Raw genomic sequence first — 21,882 nt, 5'->3', positions numbered from 1 at the left:
GAAGACGAAGAGAAGCAAGGACATTTTTAGGCTCTTATTTATATGTGTTTTTCTTTCTAATGGCTGCCAATTTTCCAAGTCAGGAAATATTTGAACATGTTCTAGACTTCTTCCTGAAGGTATGAGGCTCTCTTGAAACCATCCTTATACTTGACCATGCCAACAACACTACAGAAAACTACAGTACCCCAAGAAAAAATATACTCTTTCAAGCTTCCTAAATGACTCATTCAGCAAAAAGTAATAAAAAATTAAGGCTAATATTTTCATCCTTTGGAAATATTTATCTCTACACAGTGCCACCTTTTTTAAATTGTCAGAATAGAAAGTTTCTCAGGTGGTATAATTTTGAAAGGCTAACCTGTCTCCAGCATTAGTTTAAGAGGGTGTCATTAGTCAATCTTTTCCACCAAGATACATCTGTTAAAATATGTAATTTGGGAAGGGGTCAGTTGCGCATATCATTTTAGTTGCAGTAGAAGTTGGGCCAAGCATTCATGTATATAAGATATTGTGCTAGTCTCAAAGAGATTACAAAGGTGAATAAGATAAATTTTCCAGACATACATAATTTTTATAATATCTACTGTATAGGATGACAATACTGATAACAAAATAAGGACATAAGTGTGGGAAACAGAAAACATACCAAAAAGTCTACACTGAAATTTTGCTTGTCATTTATTCCTGATGCCCTTGTGCCTAATATATGCAAGGCATTTTATATGCTAGGTATTCTGGGAGTTTTATGAAAATAGAAAAATCCAGGTTCCTGCCCCTGAAGAAATTTGAAAGGTAGTGTTACAATCTAAAAAGTCTTTAAGGGTCCATTCCAGGTCTTACAGCTAGTTTCTTACTGTCATTGCAACAATCTATTTTGTGACAAGTTGGGAGAAATTCTGTTGCTTGCAAAACTCTTGTAGAGGTTAACCACCAGGGAAACCTCAGGCTGTAAGTTCTGTTGAACCCTGCATCCCCATCTAATGGGAACAATATAAAGATAATTTTACAGCACACCTGCTATTCACCTTCTCATCTCAATGTCAAACCTTGTCTATATACACCTACTGGACTCTCTTCCTCTGCTACCTTCTAACCTTCTAGGCTATAACCACTTAGGCCCTCCATGTAATTTATTCCAGCCAGGCTTCTGGAAGTTTTGTTCTTAGGCAGGGGACAAAGGTCCCCTAAGTTTTATATATTATAATCTTCACTCATATTCTTAGAAAGTCATCTATTAGAAAATACATATTTTTAAAATTTTATTTATTCTTAAAATACCCAACAATTAGAAACCAATCATTCACAATGGATACATTATCTTTCAGTGTTCCTTCAGGGTCTTCCTCTTCCCCTAGACTCCCAAGATGAGCAGTAACTGAGGAAAAGTGTCCCTGATCTTGAAGATGGGACACTTTTCACTAGAAGACAGTGAAGGGATAACAGAATGTAGTTCTCTACCTTTCTAGGATTTCCACAGTCTAAGTAAGAATGCAACCATGAGATTCTAGTATTCTGTAAAGCCTATCTGCTCATCCTCATCCACTTTGAAATTCTATTAGGTTCCAGAAAAGGACCCTCAGATTATATTATTACTCACCATGAAAGAAATAAATATGCTGAAGGGCTACATCACTAATGGTCTTCATCACTGAACACAGTTCACTAGTTTTCTGTAAATTTGGGCACTTTTGCACTTGGGCAGATAGTTTTTAACTGGATGATCTAGTTGAATGCTTTTTGACTATGGGGTATAGATTCTGAGATGAATATCATATAGTAGGGGTTAAGAGCACACACCTATGAACCAGGAAAAATTTGGCTTGACACCTGAATTCACAGTGTATTATTTTTGTGAATTTGTTCAGCAACTCAAGCTCTTGAATATTCAGTTTCCTCATTTCTGAATGGAAGGACGATAGCAATGATACTAATTTCATAATGCTCTTATGAGATGTAAGTGAATTTTAAGGACTAGGTACAATGTAAGCACTCAGTGATTGTTACCCACTTTTAGGAATTGGGGTCACTATCTCTAAAAGTGGCTAATATTTGAGTCTAACTTTTTTCAACTAGTGTGTATACTAAATAATTTAACTTATTTAATTTTTATCTATGTCAAGAAAAGCCATCCTTCTCTGAGGACTCTTAGACTTGTCCTTTTTGATCATGGTAGTTTTTTTGTTTTGTTTTGTTTTCTGCTCTTCAGAGTTAATGATTTATACAAAAAGTTACTGGCAGTGCTTAGAATATAATCAATCTTCTTTTCCCTCAGGGGACTCTGAACAATCCAACCTTTTTTTCCTAGTCATAAAGGAACTCTGCGGAAAAAGGACAAACCTAAAAGAATCTTATTTTTCTAAAAAGAATTGCACATAAACCACTACCATATCCTAATTTCTCCAATTTAAGTGACACACAATTCATGTGTCATTTTCCCTTTCTTTTTCCATGTTATAGTAGAGGATTAATTTATTATAACCTAAGTGCAGATGAGCAGAGAAAAATAAGATTGCAAGATAAAGAACTGTGTAATCTTTTTATAATCTTTGATATTTTAATTTTATTTTGTTGGTAGGCTTCTTTGTAAGAGCCTACCTTGAGAGTAGCCCAGGCCACATAAAATTTAAGAGCTTCCACTATTCCTTTGATACCACCAGAGAGATACATTAGCACAATAATTTCTATGTATTTTGGGCATTACCCACAAAACAACCTTAGGTAGAAATAGACAAATAAGATAGAGCATTGGAAAGACATAAAATCATATTAGGACACCATTTTTTTTTTTATTTCAAGAGTAAGGAATTGACTAAAATCTATTTTTTAAAGTGTCTATTGTAGAAAATGTGGTGGGAACCTAGCTAACTAGTTCTTAGTGGTCAACTACTAGAGGATAAAGGAGATCAATAATTCTTTAAACTTAAACCATTTCTAATGAATTTACTCTGAATATGTGACCATAATATACAAGCAAAACAAAGTCTGCTTTTCAATATATTACACTAAGAGTACATCAATGCTGCTAACACAGCCCCATCCAACCTCACTACTTTTTAAAATGGTGTATAAAAACTTATTCATATTGGTCAGGGGTGGCACATATGCCTGTAATCCCAGGGGCTCGGAGGCTGAAGCAGGAGGATCACAAGTTTGAGGCCAGCCTATGCAACTTAGTGAGGCCCCAAGCAATATAGTGAGATTGTTTCAAAATTTAAAAAAATGAAAAGAAAATAAAGGTCTAGGGATGTGGCTAAGTGGTTAAATGCCCTTGGGTTCAATCCTTGGTACCAAACAAAAAACAAAAAAATTTGTCTACATAAATTTTTGTAAGACTGATACATTTAAAGCATCGTTATGTATACAAAGTAAATATCAAATAGGCAATTTTCTATATTTATTTTTAATTAACTGTACTATTTCTTCTCATGCAGAGATTTATATTATGTTTAATAAAGAATTTTACAATTGAGACACTTTTATTTTACTGATCAAAGCCATCATTCTATGAAGAATTTATTAGTTGTGACTTTGTTTAAAATGTTTATTTATGTACAAACATTTAAATTTGTCTTTTCTGACCCTGGGACTACTTTATATTAATCAACTGGATTAAGTATCTGCAAAAATGAGATAATGATTTTTATTATCCTAACATTCCAAGTATAGAATTTGAATTGCTCCCCATCTACATTTGTGAATTTATTAAACATATTTCAGTAGTTGTGAAAAATTTTATTATGGACTCTTGGGAACAGAAATCCCACATGTGACTTTTACTTTTGCCTCTTGTTCCTATCTTACCATTAACTGCTTCTTTCTCCCTCAAGATTTATTGAGATGCAGAAGTAAATTTTTGAATAACACAGGAAAAAAAAATACAAGCCTACAATTCAGAGACCTGGGTTATATTCCACAGTTGGAGAGATGTCATGGCCAAGATAGAAATATTCCATTTTCTCCAAGGCCTTTAAGCCTCAGCACTTTCCACTAATTTGGTCCCCTGAGTCTTAATTTATTTAGCCTATGCTGGTTCTTTTCACCCCCAGTACAAACATTCAACCTCTGTTCTCTTATTGAGGAAAAACTTATTCTTGGAGTCTTAGTTAGAAAGTTAGAAGCTTCATTAGACTTTCTACATCCAGGAAAATAAAACTATATTCCTATTTTCTCCTTTCTTTCCCCAACCTCACCCAGGTCCCCTGTTTCTTCATAGTGCCCATCACTTTTCTCAAATGAGAGGTCACAATTACAGGGAAAATACCTCCATCATTACCTCTACTTAAAGTGAATCAGTAAAAATTACCCCCCCCCAGATGTTCCTGATCATTCTAACAAGCACCTAGTACCTAACACAGTGCTTAGGACATAGTATGCATTCAATAAATATTTTTAAAATATTTTATTATGGACAATTTTAAACATTCAAAACGATGTTTTTACTTAATGGATAAATTTAATGTTTCCTATGCTAGAGCAGCCTGAGGTTACTTAACAAAGATTGAACTTGACTTTTCAGGCACAATATCACGAGGGAGCAAAGTCACAGGAAGAAGGTGGAACAAGAAGTGGCTCTGGACTTGTGGTATTGCACTATGAAGACACAACAGCCTACTATGCCTATGGCCTCAATTAAGCTTTAGCTTCAACTCCCAGTTTAGTGGCTTGCAACATATAATGAAATACACAGTGTTAATGCTTTATGGGCGCTCAAATAATATTTGTTGGCTGACTTAATTGAGCTATATTTGCAAAATGGCAAGGATGTGAGGAAACTTTCCTACCTAAAAAGAAAGCATTCACAGTGCTAGACATTTGGTAGGCAAATAAACAGTATAATTTCAGCCTAAAAGGAAAAATACTCAAACCCCCACCCAATAGGCCTGGTGACTAGGCAACCTAAATGTCAGCACCATGTTTCTGAAACTTAATTTAAAATGTCATAAGTTGTATGTCATCAACTTTAAGGACAACATTTTTTTCCTTCTTTTCTGTTGCCATTCCCTGCCCCAAGTTCAAATCTAGAAATGTAACTAATAAACCTAAATCTCACCTGTCTGATGAGGCTTGCAAGTAAAAGCAATGTGTCAAGCATGGATTTAAAAATCAACAAATTTAAGAGTGATGCATTAGACAGTGTTTTGAAAAGAAACTTCCATATTTAATGGTGCACTTAAAGAGTGTAAACAATTTAAGAATTTGCTTATGACTATAATGCCACACCTTCATATATCTGAGTAAATCTGCTGACTACCAAGATGTAAGACACTGTTAATCCCTATCAGATGCTTACTTAAGATCAAGTATGTTTTAAGTTTTAGAACAATAAGAAATTCAGTGTGGTCTCTCCCTTTTACATGTAATTGCATTCCAACTAGGCATCAGGCATATATGTAAGTAGGCTCTAGAGCTATCCATAGATGTTTTCTGTTTATCAGTAAATTTTCCTTCACTGAAAATGGTTGCCATGAATCTTTTCCTCTTCCATTTTCTGTTCTCACCTGCAAATGGCAACGTCGAAGCAGCTGATTGGTGTTAGCTGTGCAGTCAAGTATTTATGAAGGTCAGGGTGAACTCATCCATTCTCAAAGAGCAGTTCATTATTTACCTCACGAGCATTATGTTTTAAAAATGGTATTACATAACAATAACCTATGATGAAGAATACTGCCTTTCTGGAATGTCTGCTACCCAGTTTTACCTTTGCATTGGATATCATAGTAGTTTCTGTGCAAAATATCAAGTCCATCAGATGGTGAAGCAGAAGGGAACAAAAGGAAAAACATGATGAAATATGAAAATATTTATTTGGTAAAATATGAAAATACTCCAACTAATAGCCAATAATCAACTTATATTTTGTAAGGTGGTGAAAGGATTATCAGATTATTATTATTAGGATGATGACAGAAAGAATAAGAATAGCTTACATTTTACTGAGTCTCAGGCACTGTAAGGTGTTTAATCTCAAATCTAGAAGAAACTCTGAAAATTATCTAGTCTAGGATATGTGCAATATAATTGAAAAAAATGAGCACAGAAAAGTCAAGTGACATGTTGAGAGTCAGTGGGAGTCAGGCTGCCAAGTCTAGTTATGCCACTATAAAGGACTTTTGGTCTCTTTCTTAATATTTTATAAAATAACTGTGGTCTCTTTGTGTACATTACTCCTTGGGAAATTCATTTTTTAATCATACCATTAAAAAATTAGTTTCACACTATTTTTTTCAAAAATGGCTTTACATACCCAAATACTAAATGTTCCTTCAATTCAAATGATGGCCCATAAGCTATGAAAGTAATAGTTAAGGATGAAGAGGGAAATATATTTTCTAATTCTACTAGAGAGAAAAGGAAGAACAGTACTTCTCTCTACCAAAAATAAAAGGAAAAAGAAAACCCACAATTTCAAGAGAAGTTTATATTGGCAAGAGGTGGGAGAGGGTGGAAGGATAGACACCTAATTCAAAGAAAAAGAAGGAAGGGAAAAGTGTTACAATGCAGAGTGCGAGACTCAGTCTTCTTTTCAATGTACACAAACCTCAGCAGACAGCTGGAAAATTGCCAGAGAAGGAGGTCTTGGAAACAAGCTGGAAGACATTGGAGAGACTTTAACCAAAACAAACACCAGCAGGGGATGTGGTTGGCAGCACTGAAAAAGCAAAGGACTCTATGAGTCACTTTGCCATTAATTTTGAATGGTATGATGCTTCCATTTTGTTGTACAGTTTACATACACAGCATTTGGCAACTATATATATATATATATATATATATATATATATATATATATATATATATAATATTATATGAATATATAAAAAATATATGTATATACACACATTCACAGAAACATTTATAATATTTACATATATTACTTAAATAATATTTACATATATATTATAAAATATAGGCTAGTAAATATAGAGAGTAGAAAAACACAGCCAGACATGGTGGCACATGCCTATAATCCCATCTACTTGGGAGACTGACACAGGAGATCAAAGCAGGCCTCAGCAATTTAGCAAGGCCCTAAGCAACACTGTGTGACCCTGCCTCGAAATAAAAGAGGCTCAGTGGTTAAGCACATTTGGGTTTAATCCCCAGTGCCAAAATTAAAAAAATAAAAATAAAAAAGAAACAGAAACACCCAATGTCTCATTATTTTAAACAGTTAAGTCACCATTTTCATCTGCATGTTTAAACATAATCATAATCAGGATGTATGTATAATAAAGAATACTTAATGTCTTAAGCATAGTTCTATACTACTATATAATTTCATAAACACTGCTTTACAGGAAAATGATACATGGCATACAAAATAATCCATTTATATTTGTTTTAATTATTTAGAGTGTTATTGGATTGTTCTTTTTTAAAATAATAACAACAATAAAGATAGTATTGACTGTATTTTAACAGATATCTACAATATATCAAACATTTTATACATATTATTTCTGAATTTCATCAAACCTTGCAAGGTAAGTATTTCTAGCTTCTTCGTATAAATAAGGAAATGTATACTCAGAGGTTAAGTAACTTGCTCAAGATCATAGTTCATTAATGACCAAATAGCACTGAATTAGATAGAACTGCGTGTGTCAAAGCAGGCCCTTTTCACTACAATATGTTACCTTTCTACTGCAATGAGTATCTGTATGTTTTTACTATATCTTTGATGGTTATCATAAATTTCCAAAAGTGGAATTGTTGATGTAAAGGAGATGAACTTTTTAAAGTGTTTAGTACATACCCCAGGTTGTTTAACATGAGGCTGGTATCACTATTCAGTGATAACATTCCCAAATTTTTTGCAGAAGGAAATTAATTTGAGTTAGAAAAAAGGGGTGTCAAGTTCATGAGAGATGGGGGAATCTGTGTGGTGTAAATAAAGCTGAGAGCAACTATTTTCTGTAACACAGGTTTCTACTTTGAAAATCTGATGGTAAAAAAATATTCTCTATTTCTGGATCTGAATAGGTTCATATAAAATTCTTAGGAATTATGAATATGTACATGACCAAGCATATGGCAAATACTTCATGAAGATTCTGCCATAAAGAATTGACATGGATTTCTTGCTTCTGATGGGGATCTGAAGTCTGGAAAACATGCCCATCCTAACCTAATGACATGAAAAGGCTGGGTAATTTTAAAAATTACAACTTTTCTTCAATCCAGAGAGAAATCTTGAGGCAACCAAAGTAGCCTAAGTCTGAAGAAAGACAAGTGCCTGCAAGGAGAGATGGGACATGAGCACTCGCTCACCTGTGGCTACAAGTAGATGACAGGATCACCACAGAAGCAGGTATAAAAAAGTTCAACTATTCTTTCATGAATTGCTAACGACCAAGTGTGGGCTTGCATGAGAGTACAGAATCCTTAGGCGCCACAAACACAAGAGAAATTTACACACACACACACACACACACAAACACACACAGGCTTTTCTGCATGGATTTAGGGTACAGACCTAGTAAAGAAAAGTCACCACATGGGAAAGTTAAGTCACCATTTTTAGTTTAGTCAGTTTCTCTCTTTGTAAGGAATAAAAATCTTAAGCTCTAAGGGAAAGACAACAAACCCTATTTCTTTCAGGGTACAGAAGATCTACTGCAAATGGGGAAAGTTAAAAACATAATGTCTTTTACTTTGGGAGGAAGGCAATAATTAGTTCTGAGCCAAAATGATTAGAAGTGTGTCCTACCCCTAAGAGAGGGTCAGGATAACTAAGAAAGCCCCATTCCCATGACTCAGGGTCACAAGATCTGTAAGAAAGGTTAATTCTGGAAAGCAGAGAATTCCTCTCTGCTTCACACCACCAGGCTAATAAGCACTTTGTAAGAAGCAATGACAGTATACTACTAGGAGAGGGCAAGAGCATGGAGAGAGAATCTCTCTGAGGCCCACATGAACAGAAACGTCTGAAGTTGAGGGTAGAGTGTGAATATTGAGAAAAACCTTCCATAAAACTAACTCCCATACTAAGTACAAGGTAACAGAGTAATCTGAAACTGGTAGTAAACTGAGGGTAACCACAGCAATGACATAACCCAAGTGTAGTTTATTTCCTTTTGGATTGATTCAACCTCAACATTAACAATTTAGCTGAACAAGTGTGCACACTTCAAGGCACAAATACTATTTACTCCAATCTACACTCATCTATCTACTATGTCTAACATTTAAACAGAAATTTTAAGATGCATAAAAGGGGGGAGAGTTCATTCTCAAGAGACAAAGCAATCAACATAAATAGCCTCGGATATGACTTAGCTGTTGAAACCATCAGTCACAGAACTTAACAAAATGATGATTGATACAAGGAAACCTTTGGTGAAAAATATGGAAAACATGCATGAACAAATAGGGGACTTCAGCAAAGATGTTAACTATAAAAATGTCAACTAGAAGTGCTAACAATGAAAAGAAAGGGATAGAACTGAAGAATGCCTTTGGTAGTCTTCGTAGATTTAAAAGAGCTGAGAAAGGAATCAGTGAAAGTGAAGACAAGGAAAAAAGTGATCCAAACAGAAACAAAAGAAAAAAGAGAATGAAAATACCTATAGCACACTCAATCTGAGCAACTAAGAATTGTGGGTAATATTGAATGTTCTTTCACATATAAAATTGGATTTAAAAAGGAAGAAAGAGAACAGGGCAAAATAAATATCTGAAGAGATAAAGGCCAAACATTTCCACAAAATAATGAAATATTTCAAGTCACATATAAGAATCTCAGAGAATACCAAAGATCTCTAACTCTTATCTTTGATAAATACCCCATCAAAACACACATGCACACAAACAATAATTTTCTATGCATTTCAAATTTAAATTTCTGAAAAACAAAGAGAGAGAAAAGTCTTAAAGACTGTTTCTGCTAGAGAAAAAATACAAAGAAGCAGATAAGAATTATAGCAGACTTCAGAAACTACGTAATCCAGATGACAATGGAGTGACATTTTTATAGTGCTGAAAAAATAAATGTCAAACCGGAATCCTATACTCAATGTAAATGTCTTTTATAAATGAATGAGAAATATATACTTTCCATGCCATGTCAGAGACTTTATTACTACAAGCCCTGAGCTATAATAAATGTTACAGGGAATTCTTCAGGTGTAACTTTTTCATACCCGATAAAAACTTGGACCTACATAAAGAAATGAAAATTTCAGAAATAGCTAAACTAAAAATTAATATAAAATAATTATTTACTTTAATTGTTATCTACATAAAATGGTAGTGAGTATATAGGAAAAATAAATGTAGTAAATACAGGAAAAGTATAGTAGTATTGTAGGTTTATGTTACAGCAAAAGTATATGACAACTATTACCATACCACATCCGCTGGGATAGCACAATGAACTGGTTGAACAGCCCTTGAAGGTAGTCTGTCATTAGCTTAAGATATATATTGAAAATAGCTATTAATAGTTGCATGGCTATGTGTGTTTGTTTAAACTAATAAAACTTCAGTGAATTTTACCAAATTTATATTATACTCAATAGGTGTTAAAACAGGAAATTCTTATGCACAACTTACCTGTTTATCCTCTTGACTTTTCTTCTAGGCATGGCATCACAGTTCTGATGAATGATGATGATAAACTATCCCCCTATGTTGTCTAATCTTACCTTTACTTCTTACCTTTTTTTGAGATTACTTCTAATATTTGATGGAGGAGAAGGCTGTAATCCTTTGAGTCAAAATAAATATGTATACACCCACACAGGCACATACACACACCCCTCAGGAATTAAAATACGTATAAAGCAATGGAATTGTAAATGTGTCATAAGGAAGAGGAACTTCTTCCGTCTATGCATAACATGTAATTTTCTATTAATTAAGTGGCAAAACTGATCAAGATCACACAAATGTTAAATAACCATTCAGTATGATACTCAATTAAGATAGCATAAATAATATATTTGAATCTCTATCATCTCACTGTCTCTAGTTTATTTGTTCCATAAATAGCTAAGGTCAAAATGGCTTAAAAATCTTTTTTTTAAATAAATACTGGCATTCTCTGTTCCTTATACTCACCAAGGTTCTTTCTGCATGTAGGACCTCTCCCCATGCTATTTGTAATACTGAAATTCTATGACATGGTTGATTTTGTGCAAAATCTAAGATGTGTCACCTCACTCAACCTCAGTAGATGAGTTAGAAAGGAAGCCCCTTCTGGGAAAATGCATCCCCAGAGATGTGAGTCAGAAAGTAGAGGGTGGCACCATCTGAATTAGAAAGGGATGGGAGATCAACACTGACACTCCAATAAAATAAAGGCTCCAGGCCCAGTTCTATGTTTTTATGTCACTAGGAATTTTCTTATGTATAATACATTACAATTGAAATTACACAGTTTTTTCTTATGTGTGTGTGTGTGCTTACTTACGTGGCTCCTACAACCCCTCCACACACATACATACATATATTTCTAGATCATACGCCTAGGAAAAGCAGGAATCTTTGCTTATTTTGTCCAACACTTCATCCCTGAAGACAAACAGAGTGCCATGGAGCTTAATATGTAATCATTAAACAAATGCAGGATTTTTCTTGTTATATTCTTCAGCAAACTTTATCACACATACACACACACACACACACACACATTCACACTCATGTATGCAGTATGATAGAGAATTTTATGATAACTTTTCTTTTTATAACATTCAGTTTAAAGTTGAATGTGGATAATTAGAATGGCACAGATACATAATATAAAAAGTAATATTATTTGGGTACATTTCATTTGAATTAATTCTCCTTTGCATTGGTGATTTTATTAATTTTCTGCTAATAATTTGAGAATATATGTTGCATTGTTTGGTTTAAGATAGATTCACTAATCCATCCATTTTGTGAAGTGGATCGGTTCACTATAGATTCATTAATCCATCCCTTTAGTAACAATAAACATGGGCCAAAGACCTGAACAGACACTTCTCAGAGGAGGACATACAATCAATCAACAAGTACATGAAAAAATGCTCACCATCTCTAGCAGTCAGAGAAATGCAAATCAAAACCACCCTAAGATACCATCTCACTCCAGTAAGATTGGCAGCCATTATGAAGTCAAACAACAACAAGTGCTGGAGAGGATGTGGGGAAAAGGGTACTCTTGTACATTGCTGGTGGGACTGCAAACTGATGCGGCCAATCTGGAAAGCAGTATGGAGATTCCTGGGAAAGCTGGGAATGGAACCACCATTTGACCCAGCTATTGCCCTTCTTGGACTATTCCCTGAAGATCTTAAAAGAGCGTACTACAGGGCTACTGCTACATCGATGTTCATAGCAGCACAATTCACAATTGCTAGACTGTGGAACCAACCCAGATGCCCTTCAATAGATGAATGGATAAAAAAAATGTGGCATTTATACACCATGGAGTATTACACAGCACTAAAAAATGACAAAATCATAGAATTTGCAGGGAAATGGATGGCACTAGAGCAGATCATGCTTAGTGAAGCTAGCCAATCCCTAAAAAACAAATACCAAATGTGTTCTTTGATATAATGAGAGCAACTAAGAACAGAGCAGGGAGGAAGAGCAGGAAGAAAAGATTAACATTAAACAGATACATGAGGTGGGATGGAAAGGGAGAGAAAGGGAAATTGCATGGTAATGGAGGGAGACCCTCATTGTTATACAAAATTACATATAAGATGTTGTGAGGGGAATGGGAAAATAAACAAGGAGAGAAATGAATTACAGTGGATGGGTTAGTGAGAGAAGATGGGAGGGGAGGGAGGGGGGATGGTAGAGGATAGTAAAGGTAGCAGAATACAACAGTTACTAATAGGGCATTATGTAAAAATGTGGATGTGTAACCAATGTGATTCTGCAATCTGTATTTGGGGTAAAATTGGGAGTTCGTAACCAACTTGAATCTATTGTATGAAATATGATATGTCAATAGCTTTATAATGTTTTGAACAACCAATAAAAAAAATAAATTAAAAAAAACAAAACAAACAAACAAACAAAACAATAAACAATAAGTTTTACAGATGTAACTATGCTATCTTAATTTGATTCATCTCTCAGAGTAAAATGTCATGTTTTACATTGTTTGACTTGCAATGTAGGGTTCAACTGAAAATTATTGTTGTTATTAGAAAATGAAAAAATCAATACATAATCTAATCCCACTTACCAAGTAGATTCTTCCATAAGTACCAAGGCCAATGGTTTTATCTAGTGAGAATATTCCAGTTGGATCCTGAAAAAAATAGTAAAAAAAGATGTCAATGTTCTTGAGAAAATTCCAATCTGCCTTATTTATTCATCTAAAATTTACATTTGAAGAACTTAAGTGTCATTTTACCAAAAGAATAGATATGTCATAATATTTTGGATAGAGTTGAATCATTTATAAAAGAGAAACAGGGGTACAAACCTTAAATATGTTTGTGATTAATTATTATAAAACTTTTAAGTACATACAAGTATGTGAAGCTGAGGAAAATTCATGATGTAATTAGAAAGGTAATCAAAATAGAAATAAATTCACTTACTTGCTGTTGAAGTAATCAGTATCCATTTTTGAGTGCTAACCAGACAGCCAGAAAGTTTAACATATAGCAAAAGGATTAGATTTTGGATCCAAAGTCTAGATGACTTATTAAGATTATAATAGCTCTATAATAATGTTTTATTAGTGCATTATAATTATACATATCATTGGGGTTCAATTTGACATAGTCATATTTGCATCGAATATAATTAGCTCCACTTCAGTCCCAAATTTGTCCTCCTCTTTTTTTCCCTCACTCCCTGGTGCTTTATAGTTATACATAAAGGTGAAATTTACTGCGGTGTATTCATATATGTACGTAGCAAAATCTTGTCAATTTCATTTCAAAGTTCCTCACTTTTTCCGTCCTTCCTCCCTTCCTACTCCACTGAGATTTCTATTTTCATGGAATCCCTCCCTTGCCTCCTTATTTTGCTCTAGCTTCTGTACATGACAGAAAATATTCTACCCTTGAATTCCTGGATATTGCTTATTTCACATAGCATGGTGCTATACAGTTTTATGCATTTACTGGCATATGCCATAATTTCATATTTATTTATAGCTGAGTGAAATACCAGTGTGTGTGTGTGTGTGTGTGCACGCATGCATGCATGTGTGATATATTTAATATCTTATTTATCCATTTATCTGTTGATAGGTACGTGGGCTGGTTATATAACTTGGCTATCATGAATTATGATGCTCTAAACATTGATGTGCCTGTATCACTACAGCATGCTGATTTTAGATCTTTTTGGATATTTATTAAGGAGTGGTATAGCTGAGTCATATGGTGGTTCTGTTCCTCATCTTTTGAGGAAACTCCATATTGCTTTCCAAAGTGTTTGTACTAATCTGCAGTCCTACCAACAATGTATGAGTGTACATTTCTCCCCACATTCTTACCAGCATTTATTATTATTTTTATTCTCAATGATTGCCATTTTAATTTGAGTTGAAATCTCAATGAGGTTTGATTTACATTCTCTACAATAACTCATAAATAAGAAATAAATTTATTTATGAATAACAAGACCATGGCATTAAAAGAACAGCATCTAGGAAAACTAGATATTATTTGTTTTATTTTTAAATAGTAATATTTACATCAGCTGAATGCCTTTTTATAACACAAGTTGATAGTTTTGAGACTCAAGTTTAAATATAGCATCATAGGAAACAAAATATATTCATGGGCAGAATCTTAAGCCTTCCATATTCATCTTAAAGCATTATTTCTTTACTTTTAAATATGGGTGTTCTTTTCTTATTTTCCACAAAACAATGCTTTTTGAAATTTTTACTTTATGAATTCTCAGACTATTTTTATAATACTTAAATGAGACATTAGTAGATGCCAACTTATACAAAAAATGATATACTTATTATACATAGAAACATGTACATAGAAACTTTGACAAGTTCTTGAAAATTCTCATTACGTATAGAAAACATATTTAATCCTGGTAGAAAACATTTTTATCACTATGACAAGCAAATTAAACAGAAAAACTATTGAATATATGCAACGTATACAAATTAAATCATAGACTTCTTAATATTGGCATGATGTTTGTGTCATCTAGCAAAACTGTCAGAGGAAAATGACACAGCTCTGAAATTGCGTCAGTCAACAAATATTCAACTAGATGGAGAGTCAGGAGATTTAAGTTTTAACCCCAGCTCTGCCATTAATTAACTATATGACCCTGGGTGAGTTATTTACTCTCTCTGGAATTCAGTTTCCATACATATAATATGAAGATGTTGTGTTAGGTGATTTCCAAGCTCTAAAATTTCTACCATTCTAAAATCCAGATGTTTCCACTGGATTAATATGATCATTGTTAAAGCAGCAGCCTACTTTCTCAAAATCATCATCAAAATTAATATAACAATAGAGTTATGAGTATAAGCAAATAGTTCAGGAAGTATATTCCCAACGAAAAGATGACATTATTCAGGAATTGAGAGGTAAAAATAGATTGTTATAATGCCCTTGATATTAAGCTTATCACTTTTGTTATAATTCATTGCAAAACTTATGGGGAAAAGTTAGGCAATAAAGAAATCACTAAATGACAAGCTTAGAGACTTTATCACTTTAGCATGTTTTCTTGAAGAATATTATTAAAGGATGTATTTTAGAAATTAGTAGTTTTGGAGAAACAGCTGCTGGTCACTTTCAGAAAATTCATACATGTTAACTGATTCATATTGGTAAACCATTCTTTGTTATAGTTAAGGCTTCCCTTTAGCTGAAAAAGATGCCATTTGTTAGAGGATTGTGGTATTGTGTACACAACTTTTTTTCTGAATCTCTGAGCACAGTTAATTTTTTTAATGCTGTTTCTAGCCTTCAATAACATGTGCTCCTTAAACTTAGATTTGTACTTGGTGGTAATTGCTTTAAAGAGAATCCAAGGAAGTGTACTATAATAATAAAACGTCTATGGACTTATAGAGGCTTTATTTTCTCCGTATCTGTGTTGTCAGGAAACTGTCTCCTACCCACAAATAACCAAACCATCTTTATTGTATTCTTGCTCACATTTAATAAAATGTTTTTTTATAAAATGTCCTGTTTTTTAAAGAAGCTCAACTTAGTACCTATATATTCAAAGACTATATTGTTTTCATTCGTTTTATTTTAATTTCCTGTCTCGAAGCTACTATCTTTCAAGAATAAATGGTTGTCAAATTGGAAAAAAAGAGGGAAGAACTGTGCCAATTATTAAGTTAATAATACTCAATTTCTTATACTTTCCACTTTGTCAGAGCAAGTTTATTCTGGGCTCCCAAGGAAGGAAGAATTTAAAAGGAACTCTCTTTGTGATCACTGTGAAATTATGAGGTCTACATCACAGGCATCTTCATATTACTCAAACCTTTCCACTGCTCTGCCACACTGAGATAAGAATACCAGAATAGGAAAGATATATCTATTTATGACTTCTATATCAATTTGTAGATTATTTGGGGTTTCAGTAGACTTTGTGTTCCATTTGGGTAAACAAAATAATAAAGGAGAAATTCCAATTTGTAAAGCTTTTCAGTAAGGAAAATTACTAAAAATCATAGTTTTAAAATATTTGGGGACTATAACATTTTTCGATAAATATTTTCATGATATTTTTCCTACCTGTCTAAATTATCTTCTACAATTTAAAAGTCCTAGTCTAACTATTACCTGAAATTCAAAATTTTGGAAAATCCTGTCTGTCTTCTGAATTCAAGGGGAGAGGAAAAGGATTGAGCACCTTGATGATTAATTTAAAAAGGGTGGCGGGGGGGGGGGGGGGGGGGGGGGGCGGGGGGGAACAGGAAGAAAAAGGACCACTAGAAGGCAGTGTTTACTGGTCAAGGGAGATACCATCAAAGCAGTATGACCCACAAAACCAAATATGGCAGAGACTTAAGGAGAAATAGAAATTTTAAAAATAGTCACCAAAATAAGTAAAGGCATTTTAAATTTAGGATAGAAAAGAAGAAGTATGAGGGAAAGTATTCCAGTAGTCAAGAAGCAAAAGGAAGGAGATTGTGCAGTACCTAGAATGAGATAGCAGAGACTTTTTTGTTTTAAAAATTAGGAAGAGTGATTTTATGAAAAGATAAAACCTAAAAATGATGGAAATGATAGGAAACATGTTAGAGTGACATCCAGGCATAATTCAAGGAATTTATTTCACAATTCAAGTGGAATATTTAGAACGGAAAAATCTCTTCTTATAGATCAGTGCTTCTCAAACTGTGGATTGCATAGGCTCCCTTTCTATAAGAATAATATGGAGAATTCTGTTAAAAATACAGATTATTTGGGCCTAATATTGAATTTTGAAATAAGAATTTCCTAGGATGGATCCCCAAGATCCCCAGATGATTCTTGCATACTGTTTTTGTGCATCAACATATGAAAAGCACATCTCTAGAAACTGGATAAAAAGACAGAAAATAGATTGAAGTACAATGTCAAACTAAGGTGATGCTCTATGTGTAATGGAAGATACACTGAATATTTTAATCCTTGTGGACTTTAAAGTAAAACTGCTTCCAAACAACAGGAGCTAAAGGACTTTGTAAAGTGGGAATTTTCTCATTACTGAAAGTGGAAAACAGGTTTGATCTGGGTGGCAGGGAATGGGAGAGTTAGCAGTTATATTTAAATATAAACCTAATGTAATTCAAATATAGTTTTGGATCATGTACTATTTCAGATCACCTCTGCCACTATGGTCCTCAAGGCCTGTCTAATCCTGACCCCAATATAGATTAGGACTACACATGGCAGTGTCAAATACCAAGGCCACAGCCCTGAGGAATGTCATTACCATACTGGGCACAGAAGGCAGAGGGGACAATCATAGTGAAAGACATGCCAGATTTGGAGATGAAGAAATAGTTTCCAGTCCCAAGTATTGAGTGACACAGGCATACTAAGGAGGAAAAATACACACACACACACACACACACACACACACACACACTCCGGGTATTGCTGATGGGAAAGGTGAAAAAATACACACACTCACATAAAGAAATGTATAAAGCCAAAAGGCTTTGCAATAATACCCTTTTCAAAAAGGAACCACAAACCGCAAACTTCTGCACTTTCTATTTTTTCTACCTATAAGAAATATTTGTTCAATAGGAGATCAGGGACAATTACAGCAACCCATCAATTACACAAGTATGATAGAATTGGCCTATTATTCACTGATATTAGTATTAACTTTCTTATGACTCGATGGTATTATACAAAAAAGTTTTATAATTATATAACATTAAAACTCTTAATTGTAAATATTGTGTAATTTTCTTTCCCTTTCCTGTTTTCCCACCTTCCACTTCTGCTTCATGTTTGAATTTGCAAATATTATCCATCCAATAAAAATACCAGAAACTTTCCACAAACCACTTTCTTTAAAATCTCAGTTCACACAGCAAGCCTGTTCTCTCTCAAGGTTTTTTTTTTTTTTTTTTTTTTTTTCCCCCTTGTGGTCATTTATCTGTCCAGCACTGCAGAGCATATAATGTATGAACCTTAAACTAGACCAATATTTAATTATATTTCTGTGTGCTGCAAGATAATTTTTGATCAATTTGACAGTCCAAGATTTGAATCTCCCCTCATTATCTGGCAGTTGCCAAACTGTTTTACTTGGTATTGACAGTGCTAATGGTCTGATCTTCACATTTGTCCTATTGAGGATAATTATTTCCAGGGATACCACCATATGCAGGTTTCTTTCCTTGCTTTACAATCTCTCCTTTGCATCAATGTGCAAAGTGCAAATTTTCACACGAATGACTTAGATAACTTTTCTTCTCTTCATTTATTTATACTTCTTTAAAGACTCTGGAAATAAGTCAAATGTAAAAAAATAAAATTCCAAATCATTGGTATATACCTTAGTCACCAAAGCAACAATAATTTCCACATAACTAAAAATTTGACATAAAGGAAATTCTGAAGGGTGTGTTGTTCTTACACTATATATCTTAGGGTTTGGATATGGGTGTTTGGGGAGGGAAAATATCACGCATAATTACCTCAGAGATGGGCAAAATGGCTCCTTATAAAATTTATAAATTTAAGAATTTTTAGGAGCTGAGGACTTTTTGAGATTTTCATGAGATTTATAAGATGGGGCCAACCATTGGTGCCCTAAGGTTTTGCGTCTAGTACTCCCTACATTACAAATTAACCTCAGCTTGATCCCCTCCCCACTTGTGGTCTTCCCTACTTAACCTTCAGAAAAGTCATACTCCACCAATATAAAGATTGCAGCCTTTCTGCATATCTTCTGGACTTTCACAAATTATTATGTCCCAGGCCATGACCATTTATTTATGTCCCCCCCCCCATTTATTTTGTGGCAATAACATTTTCACTTCTTTTACTCATTGGATGTGGAATTCCCTACCTGATCATTTCTAGGAGTCCTTTCCCATTCCTCTCTTTAGTCATTTTTAGAAAGGAGTTTTTTTTTTTTTTTTTTCAGTTTGTCCATGTGTGGTTTTACATATCTGCCCTAGTTTGGTTGTCTTTCTCTCTCTCTTCTCCCACCATATACAGAGAATTTTGTAGAAGTGTGACATTTCATTGTGATTGAATCTTTATCTGAATATAAAAATTCTATTCAGAAAGAAAGCCACCAGTTGAGGCCTCCATATTCCAGAAATATTATGTATACATTGTAGAGAAGGAATTTCAGGTGCATGTGGGGTAGAAAAGTTACTTTAAAAAGGTTCTATGGTCTTATTTTATGAAGGTGCAACAATAATTGCAATTCTAATATTTGTAATTCTAAATGTGTGTATTGAGGTTTGTTTTTTCAATGACTGTGAACAATTTGCTAAATGTTACTCCTGTACATTGCCTCCCTCCACAGACACAACATTGTTGTGTAAAGTTATATGGTGAGGTTTAGAGAAAGCCACATTTTTTTGTGGGGGTCAGGCATCTGTCATTATCATGAACACAATCTTTAAAGGCCAAATATAAATAAAATTAAGGCAAAGCAACTTTGAATAGTCTTATAACCTCAAGGTTAATATTTAGCTTTTCCCAAAGCAAGCAGGCCACTGCCCTGAACTACAGATGCCTGGGGATCATTCCAGCACGGTGCCTGCTTATTTCCCTTTCTGAGAGTCCAGGGGCCCTTTGCATTCAAGAGAGGGTGCAAGTGAAATGCCAATCTAAAAAGGGAACTTGAAAAACGGATTTGGGTGGGATCCAATATCAGCCAGAAACCAGATGCCAATGAAATAAACGACACGGCTAAAATAATAAGTCTGCTAATAATGATGGCAATAATAGCTCACCAATCAATTACAAGTGTGGAGAAAACTGGGCATTGGGCAACAGGACAATCAGCATATGAAATCCACGAGAAAAAGATAAATCTGGATAACTAGGAAGCATAATACTTTTTTTTTAATGGGGATGTGCAGAATTAACTTCTTTCCCAAATGGCGTCGAGTTCTTTTCGGTCCTGCAACACTAAAATTGGGAACATTGTCCTGGCGAGAATAAAGTTTTAGAAATTGCTATTAGAAAGTGAGAAAAGTTAGACTCCAATGCGTAATTTTCAAACCCGTTGTCACCTAAAAGTAAAGGTCACTCGATGAACAGGCATCTCCTCTGGCAAAAGAAGAAAAAGACGGGTAGCCTGTAAGAGGAAGGAGTACTCTTAGGAAGTCAAGGGACTTCGCACTTTTTGGCCTTTCTTTGAGCTCCTCTGGGATAGGTACCCAAGTGCCGCTAGACAAAGCAGGGTGCCTTTTGAAAATGTACCACTGTTTAGGGACCACTGCCACCCCTTCACCCCACCGCCGCCCCTTCCCTTTGCCTTTTGGTGGAGTTTGATGCGGTCCTGGGTACTTAGGGGTGTCTATTCCTCCTGCCAGTTTCCCAGGTCCCCTTCCGCGCCTGCTGTTCCGTCGAAGTCCTGGCCAACTCCTGCTCTGGAGACTCTACTCTCCCTTGTGCTCAGAACTTGAAGAAATAGAGTACTTAGAGGGTGACAGGCGTCCTTCACTTACCGGCAAGTGGCCCAGATCTGTGACCTCCTTGTCCCTCCAGCCCCCCGGTCCCGCCATGGCTTCAGAGGAGCAGGAGCGGGCTACTGACTTGGGAGCGCACCGGGTGTCAGTGGAAACTGACGAGAAGTTGAAGGGAAGGGAGAGGAAAGGGGATGGCGGGAGAAAGGAGTGGGGATTGGGGTTTGTGGAGTGGGAGATAGAGGAGTGGAAAGTGGAGGGAAAAGAGCTGGGAGTGGAGGGAAGCTGGAGTTTGAGAGGCGGGAAAGCAAGTTTGGTTAAGGCAAGAGGAGAGTTTGAGAGCCTCGGTACTGGAGAAGAAGCTAGAGGGGTGCTCCGCCGCGAGAGCGCAGTGTCTGCCCCAGCAGGGTGCGCCTCTTTCAGGGTGAGGAGGGGGGCGGTGCAAGGAGAGGGGCCCGGGAGCAGCTCGAAGGGGATTGGTGCAGCGTCACGTCGCCAGGTGGGCAGCCGCGCAGCGGGGAGGCAGGCTAGGGGCCACTAGCCAAGGGAGGTTCTGAAGGACTATAACGGTTTGCTAGCTGGCCTTTCTCGGCCTTCACCCCGCCCCCGCCCTCTCGCCCCCTCCCAGGTCCACTGCTGTGCCCGCCGCTCCCGCCCCCGCTGGAGAGCGTTCCACAGGAAACTTTTTCTAGGCAGCTGCCAGCCCCGGAAAACCGGTCCCGCTCCGCGCCGCTCCCAGTCTGGGCCCCACTGCTCTGCCACAGTCCAAACAGCCCGCACCCTCGTCTCCCCAAGAAACACTTGTGACTTTTCTAGTTGTCTATTTT

The 21,882-nt window shown here is 35.5% G+C and overlaps 1 protein-coding gene and 1 long non-coding RNA gene across 10 annotated transcripts in view; one reads left to right on the top strand and one right to left on the bottom strand.

The window, feature by feature from the left end:
* LOC124076710 (uncharacterized) overlaps window positions 1-12,759 on the top strand; it is a 170,100-nt gene extending 157,341 nt beyond the window's left edge. For 3 of the 4 annotated variants that reach the window (XR_006846427.2, XR_006846423.2, XR_006846432.2), the window contains one exon: window positions 4,520-6,742. This is a non-coding gene — a long non-coding RNA (uncharacterized LOC124076710). Of the gene's footprint in view, window positions 1-4,519; window positions 6,743-8,187; window positions 8,315-10,585 lie in introns of those variants that run through there. The other variant, XR_009224595.1, reaches the window with a different exon arrangement.
* Window positions 1-21,480, bottom strand: part of Nrk (Nik related kinase) — a 128,516-nt gene extending 107,036 nt beyond the window's left edge. For 5 of the 6 annotated variants that reach the window (XM_058571612.1, XM_058571610.1, XM_058571611.1 and 2 more), the window contains exons 1-2: window positions 21,098-21,480; window positions 13,190-13,255 (exon numbers count right to left, since the gene is read on the bottom strand). In XM_058571612.1, coding sequence (XP_058427595.1) covers window positions 13,190-13,255; window positions 21,098-21,154 — 123 coding nt within the window. In that variant the 5' untranslated portion in view covers window positions 21,155-21,480. The remainder of the gene's footprint in view (window positions 1-13,189; window positions 13,256-21,097) is intronic. The other variant, XM_046420778.2, reaches the window with a different exon arrangement.
* Between the last annotated feature and the right edge of the window lie 402 nt (window positions 21,481-21,882).

The sequence above is a fragment of the Marmota monax genome, unplaced genomic scaffold (assembly GCF_021218885.2).
Source record: "Marmota monax isolate L192 unplaced genomic scaffold, Marmota_monax_Labrador192_F-V1.1 WCK01_AAM20220418_F8-fsc00050, whole genome shotgun sequence".
Taxonomy (NCBI): Eukaryota; Metazoa; Chordata; class Mammalia; order Rodentia; family Sciuridae; genus Marmota; species Marmota monax.
This window is presented reverse-complemented; position numbering and strand designations above follow the sequence as displayed.